The sequence below is a fragment of the Hippoglossus hippoglossus genome, chromosome 11, assembly GCF_009819705.1.
Source record: "Hippoglossus hippoglossus isolate fHipHip1 chromosome 11, fHipHip1.pri, whole genome shotgun sequence".
Classification (NCBI taxonomy): Eukaryota; Metazoa; Chordata; class Actinopteri; order Pleuronectiformes; family Pleuronectidae; genus Hippoglossus; species Hippoglossus hippoglossus.
In genome coordinates, this window is record NC_047161.1 from 2621438 (window position 1) to 2628699 (window position 7262).

The 7262-nt window shown below is 46.3% G+C and overlaps 2 protein-coding genes across 5 annotated transcripts in view; both read left to right on the plus strand.

Annotated features, from left to right (window-relative positions):
* The window catches only part of cica (capicua transcriptional repressor a), a 28591-nt gene extending 21621 nt beyond the window's left edge, over nucleotides 1–6970 (plus strand). For all 4 annotated transcript variants that reach the window (XM_034600803.1, XM_034600806.1, XM_034600804.1 and 1 more), the window contains exons 16-22: nucleotides 590–878; nucleotides 1252–1436; nucleotides 1742–1884; nucleotides 2767–2918; nucleotides 3161–3295; nucleotides 3389–3514; nucleotides 3742–6970. In XM_034600803.1, the coding sequence (XP_034456694.1) occupies nucleotides 590–878; nucleotides 1252–1436; nucleotides 1742–1884; nucleotides 2767–2918; nucleotides 3161–3295; nucleotides 3389–3514; nucleotides 3742–4004 (1293 nt within the window). In that variant the 3' untranslated portion in view covers nucleotides 4005–6970. The remainder of the gene's footprint in view (nucleotides 1–589; nucleotides 879–1251; nucleotides 1437–1741; nucleotides 1885–2766; nucleotides 2919–3160; nucleotides 3296–3388; nucleotides 3515–3741) is intronic.
* LOC117770959 (tapasin-like) overlaps nucleotides 1–7262 on the plus strand; it is a 1175540-nt gene that overhangs the window by 610175 nt on the left and 558103 nt on the right. The window lies entirely within an intron of this gene.

Genomic DNA, 7262 nt, shown 5'->3' on the forward strand with positions numbered 1-7262 from the left:
GAGTCGTCACGACTTTAGCTCTGAGACATTCGGGGAATTACTGTAAACAAACAAATGAGTCTATTGGCAGCAGCTCCCGGCCTCTGTGCTGCATTTCAAATCTTATCTATGAGTTTGTTAAAGCTGCCAAGTTGATCAGCAGCACTCAGAGGGTTTTTTGATTGATGTAACGAAGCAGGATCCATTTTTATTTTAGTCCGGCAGGAATAAACAGCGAAAATCAAACGTTCTCATGTCAGTTTTTACTGTTAATTCAGTGGTGTCACCTCTGTACCTTCCTTTTCGTGCTCTTTTAAAACACACACTGCTTATAACACGGATTGTTTATAAAGATGGACGACATGACAGCTCCCAAAAGTGAAGCCAAAGTATCTTGATCAAACCCCACCTCCTCCATGTTAGTGGATGGGACATGGACCAGAATAAAAAGTCAAAGTTCATGTTAAATATACGTTATTCTCAAAGATGGTTTCTGGATAGTGGGAGGAAGTGGAGCTGCATCATCCATCTTCATACACAGGTTATGTTAGTGTCTTTTTTTTTTCCAGTCTGTCTTATGATGTTCCTGCTTTAAAATCTTCTTCATCAGGTACTAACTGCCATCTACCCTGCACCGACTGTCGCACTGGCTACCGGCGTGGTCTCCGTGACCAGTGTGCTGCCCACACTGGGAGCTTCCGCCGCCCAGGATGTCACACACCCTGCCTCTCCATCGGCAGCAGGGGCGCAGGGTTCGGCGTCGGCCACCCCTCAGCCGAGCGTGGGAGTGGAGGTGGAGCTGAAGGTGGAGGTGAAGAGGGAGAGTCCGCTGGATCCTCAGCTTGAGGAGGGAGGGCAGGCGATGTCAGTGGCCTCCTGTATGAGCCGTGACGTAACAGGTAATTTTACCACGGGTTTACCAGGTCTGTTTTAATATTTCAGAGGTCGGGGTTTCGTGTGGTTTTGTTTGATTTATCCAACTTCCTCCTGAAATAATTTAGTGTCATATTGAGCTTTAAAAGTCGTTGTTTCGAGGAGTCGTGTCCAGAGGTGATGGGATGTAATAAAGCTCCGTGTCTGAGACTTCAGCATGAAGCCATCCTACACCTGAGTGGATGGAAGCAGCACTTTCTTAACTGCTATTAGTCTTCACTTGACATTTTCAAGACTATATTTTCTCTTTCCATTTGTAATTTTTCCAAAATCAGCAATTTGAGGGTTTGGTTTCGTGCTTTTTGCATCAAATTCTGACATCATCTCCGTCTGTTCCAGTGAAAAAAGAGGAGGACATGGAGGGTCTCTACATCAAAGAGGAAATAGTGAGAGATGGCCAAGTCAAGGACAGACGAGGCGAGGCGGAGGAGGAGCACGAGAGAAGGATGAAGGAGAGCAGTGAAAAGAGGAGAGGCCATGAGACGGACAGGGAGGACCACAGCATGGGCAACAGCAGCAAAGAGGTGAGAAACACTGGATATCGCTCATCAAACCCCACAGATCTTAAAAGTTCTGTTGTAACAGTTCTAGGACAGATGTTTTTATAAACTAAGTTGTCTTCTGGCCATAGAACGTCTGTGAACCTCGTTCCATAAAATGTTCAGAGCAACTGACTCGGACATTTGCGTTCTCACGTACATTCCCTCCAGAAAACTTGCACGTCTGAAAGAATCTTAAATTGAACTAATGCACAACTTTACAGGAATATAGTTAAAACTGTGGGTGAGACTTTTATCATACTTCTCTTCCTCTCACACTTTCTTTCCAGGTTGGGCCTCGTTCTCCTCCTCCACTCTCCTCAGGTCTGGACCCCCCTCCCCCTCCAGCTGCAGAACGAGAGCCCCCCTCCTCCTCTAAGAAGACCAAGTTTCGACCCCCGCCGCTCAAAAAGACACCCGACTCTCTGGAGAAGTAAGTGGGACGATGCGATCCTGGCTTTCGTGTCTGAAGGAACCTTTCAGAATTTACAAAATGTGATGACACTTGAGCCACCTGTATTTGTTCCATCTGTGTCACTGGGAGAGCACATACCTCCACCAAGGCTCATGCCCTATCTCGCCATGTTAAAGAAAGTTTAAATAAAATCCTGGATCCTCCCGTATATCCCGATCCACTCCGGATGTAATGTGTTCCTCCTTGGATCATGTTCCCACCCCTACACAAACTTTCATGGAAATCAGTTTGGTATTTTCTGAGCAATCCTGCCGATAGTCAAACAGACGGCAGTGAAAACGTAATGTCCTTTGGCACTGGTATCAATAAAATCAGCTCATTCTCATTCTCAGCAATCTGAGTCAATTCCGACTGTGAAAGGATCTTTTGCCAAAGCCAAACAAACAAGTGTGCCAGGTCCGTCTGGCTCTCTGCTCGTTGTAAGACAATGTTCTCTGCATTTTAACAGTTTGTATTTTCTCAAGCTGAGAGAGTTCAGAGAACTTCTGTAATTCTGCCGTGAAGCAGCTTGAGGATGAGACGCGGCCCTGGACAGGACTTTATTCCACACTGATTTTCGTGCATCGTGGGATTTGGTTCCATTTTAATCTCCAACTTTATAAATCACTTGTGGAGACTCTGTGTTTACTGAATGTGAGTGGGCAGAGTCCTCGACCTTGCTATTCTTTATTTAGAGAGTATGAGAGTGGTGGGGAAGCCGCGGAGCAGAGAAAGCCCTCGCAGAACTCAGCCCCTAAGGCACGAGGAATGTGAGAACATTCAGAGGACGTCCCCCGATGGTTTAACCGTTCTCGTTACTGGACGAGGGACTGATGTGGCTGCTGGGGTTTGTGCTTGCAGGGTCTTGTCGGAGACGTACTTCGAGGAGCGATTCGCTGAACTTCCAGAGTTTAATCCAGAGGAGGTCCTTCCCTCGCCCACCCTGCAGAGTCTGGCCACCTCGCCCAGAGCCATCCTGGGAAGCTACCGCCGAAAGAGACGCAACTCCACCGGTGAGATACTGTAGAGAGGGAGAGGAGGAGACAAGTGAACTATGATGCACAGACATTTTTATGTACATTCCATCTGGATAGATTTTTACGGATTCTTTTTCATTCTCAATCTTTGTACCTACTCTTCCTTCTCAATCTTTGTACCAACACTGTTTCATCACTCATGTCCTCTCTCACCGTGTTTCCCTCTTTCCTCCCCTCTTCCTCCGTATTCCCTTCCTCCATCCCTCACATGTCTCTAGATCTGGAGCCGGCAGCAGAGGACCCCAGCTCCCCGCGGAGGAAGACGCGCCGTCTGTCCAGCTGCAGCTCGGAGCCCAACACGCCGAAGAGCGCCGCCAAGTGTGAGGGAGAGATCTTCACCTTCGACAGAGCAGGTAAAACGTTTACAACAGGTTTTAAAATCTGGAGCTTCGGCTGAAGAACAGGAGATAATGACAGTGCTGTGACAACCTCTTTTACTTCACCAGGCACAGAGGGAGAGGATCTTCTAGGAGACTTTGAGCGGGTCCCCTACTCGTCTCTGCGCAGAACTCTGGATCAGCGGCGGGCTCTGGTCATGCAGCTGTTTAAGGAACATGGCTTCTTTCCATCAGGTAAATCACGTGTAGACGGGGCAGGACGTCATGAGGAGAACAACTAAGTGAAGTAGCGGTTTAATCTTTGACTGGAATTCGTTTCTTTATCGTTGACAAAAACTGAAATCTGTAGCAGGGGCATCTTCTCCTCTTTAAGACGTCACATAGTAAATGTGACGACACTTGATATCATGAAGTTTGAATCCCGCTCCTTGTTTCCCTTCTCCTTCTCTTCTCCGCTCCAGCTCAGGCCACTGCTGCCTTCCAGGGACGCTACTCAGACACGTTCCCCACCAAGGTGTGTCTGCAGCTGAAGATCCGCGAGGTCCGTCAGAAGATCATGCAGACGGCCACGCCCGGGACCTTCGAGCTCGGAGGGTCGGCTGACGTCAACCCCGCCCCGTCCCACAGCTCCTCTTTCAATCAATCAGCCCGGGAGGACGGCGGGGCGGAGCAACAGGGAGACAGAAGCCGGAGCCCCGAGGAGCCAAAAAGCGAAGGATCGTAAGCTGGAGAGGATGACAAAGAGGAAAAATCAAGGAGAAGAAGAAGAAGAGAGAGAGAGAAGTGTGTCATCCCCACAGAATGTTGTTGGAAGTGTTGAACCAGTACTAAGGAGGACTCCAGCAGGACCTGTTCTACTGGCACTAATCTCCACCAGACCTGGGCAGAAGGACATTTGAATATGGTCTCAACTATTCAAACTCCTCAAGGTGCGCTTGATGTGACTAATCAGACAAAACAAGCCTCAAAAAACGGACGAGTCGTGTCAAAGTCCTGACGAGTCAACTTCTTCTTGTTGACAGTTTTCCCCCTTTTCCCCCGAAGTATCCAGAGTCTTTTCAGTTAACACTTTGCCCAGGTCTGATCTCTGCACATTTGTACAGTAGTTTGACACAAACTCTGTGGTACACACTCTCTATCTCTCTGGCACACACAAACCCTGATAATCTCCAGCATACACACACACACACACACACACAAACACACACACACCCTTACCAAATCAGACTGTTACTCTTGGTCAGCGATCCCCAGGAGCCGCCACCAAGGACCATGACACACAAAGGCACTTTGTCATTTATTGTGCAGATGCAGTTTGCTGTTGCCAGCCAGCCAGCCAGCCCTCAGATGCCATTGACTCGACCTCCTTCTCGCCCTTCCACTCCTCAGCACAGTGGTCGGGACGCAAACACAACCCCAACGACCTCCACTGGTATTCCACAGCCCCTCGATGCTGCAGGACAGACAGCGCACACGTACAGACACAGCACACACACGTACTCACACACTCACACACACACACACACGGACACATCTGTGCAGCGTAAGCACTCGTACACAGACATAGTCAACCCTGGTCTGACCAAGCCATTGGCCTGCACAGTTTTTAGTGATTGTAGTGAGAAGAGAAACTGAAAGCATGACATCTGTTCGCTCCTGTAAAACAAAGAGAAGGCAGGAGCCTGGATGTAGTGTGACCAATCTTTGCACCTTCAGTTATTGCCATTTTGAAAGACTGAGTCCTCATTGGCGGGAGCTGATTATTATATGTCTGTATATCTGTTGGGGTCCCCTCCCCAAAAACCATAAAGAGATTATGTAAAGAGACTATTGGTTGTGAGGCTTTGAAGATTCAACGTTAAGTTCGACACTGACCGGCTCCCGACGGAGCCCAGAGGAAACGCAGAGGAAGAAGAAAACTGGATGACGTTCTTTGGACGAAAGATTCATATTCCAACAATAGGAAGGCAGATGCTAGTAATAATAGTGAATAAGGACAACAACAACAAGACAAGCTTACCAACAGAGAGAAAAAGAAGAATTTTAACCAAACTTCTCTGAATCTCCCAGTGGATAATATGATGTTGCTTTCTCTCGTTATTGTTGCCGTGGAAATAACCAGTTTTACCGTGGCCTGTTTTTCTCTTGTGGCTCTCTTGTGTTTCTTCTCCAGCATAAAAGAAAATCATACAAAAAAAAAGAAACTCTGGACAAAGAAGGGGACAAAATCAGTGTGTGGGCCCTCGACTTTTAATCGTACCTGGGGTGGTTCTCCCCCACTCCCCCCTCCCCCACAATTTCTCACCAGACATAGAAGTGGGGGGAGCAGGGGGCGTTTGTCGTTTTGTAAAACGTTGAAATCAGGTGTTTGCACAATTTGTGCGGCCCTTCTCGTCTGGGACCGCCGTAAGTTAAATCAGGAAAGTATTGTTTTTAGAGATTGTTTTAGTAGAAAAAAAATAATAACCTTGTTCCGTATGTTATCAACCACCTTTTTCCTCCCCTCGTCCCTCAGTCCGCTCCTCTGATCCTCCCCCTCCTCACCCGTGTCCCTCAACCCCCTCAAGTGTTGGTAGAAAGTGCCCTTAAGCACTGGTCCCGGGTCAAGCGCTATGTAGCTCAGGATGGTTCTGGTTAGGGTTAGTTCAGGGAAAGCAGATCCTAGACCAGCCCTGGAGGGCAGTCTCTGGAGCCCTCCCCTCTTCCCTCTCTTCTCGACACTTTATCCTTTCCCATCAAATGGTGCAATAGGACATTTTATTTTTTTCTTGGAAATGGGTGGGTTACTCTGTTTTTTGGGGGGGGAGGCTCTGTGCCATAGATATTAAATCCAGTGCAGTCAGTCAGTGAGAGGAATGAGCTGTTGTGATACTATCTTTAACTATGGTATAAAAGAAAACAAAAAAGAATCACACGATTATTGTTATTGTTGAAGAGATAGAGAGTATAACTTACTAAAAGTCAAAGACAATTTTTGAATAGCACTTTTTGGCTCTTTGCTTCCTCAGTGAAGAGTGGGGGTAGTTATTATTATGGGTATCTCTTTTATTTCTCTGTATACAGTTGGATGTGTGAAAAAAATATATATACCGGTATTTCTATATATGTGCATTTAGGTCTGTGTTTGGGTGTGTGTGTATGTTTTGGCACATGCAGGTAGCGTGTTAACACAACCAACCTTTTTTCGTTCACCACACAGCAACATTATCAATAGTATATTTTTCATTGTATTCTACATTCTATATTCTACTCTAGAGACAGTATTTTTATAGTCACCACGACTATTTTGTCCGTCATCTTGACTGTTATCAAACCCAGTTGATTCAGGATATATATGAAATATATATTCAGGATATAAAATATATAAACATATATATAAACAAAATACAGGTAATAGAAGACTATCAACTCACATCTCTTTGGAGTTAGGGCTGTAAAGTGTCCATCTGCATGCATGTGCAATTACATGCACGCGCGCACGCACCCACACAGACATATGTGCATACACACACATGTATGCGTGTACAATGTATGATTGTGCTTAAAAATAAACTGTCCTTACTTTGGAGAAGGAATTTTAGGATGAGCGAGGTGAGTGTTATCTCATAAGCAGGCATGTTGACCATGTGCAATATTTCTAAACAACAAAAAAAAACTAAATATTGAAAATATTAAAGATCTAACACAATGTCTGGTGTCGTTTTGTCTTTTTCACACGTCTGAACATCACATTGTTTTATTGTTTGTCTTGTCTCGAACACGGTGCCAGGGTTGCACTCTCGAGTTTGACTTTGCTCTCTCCAAATTCATAATGCGAGAGACGAGAGAGACGAGCGAAAGCAACTTTATTATTACACAAACAAGAATCTATAGAGGTCGCCACCTCGACCACCGGCCCCAGATCCCTGGAACATACAGTGTGTACTTTTCCATCTGGCCTTTATCAAGCATCTCGGTGTGGAGAGAGCTCATTGGATTAGCG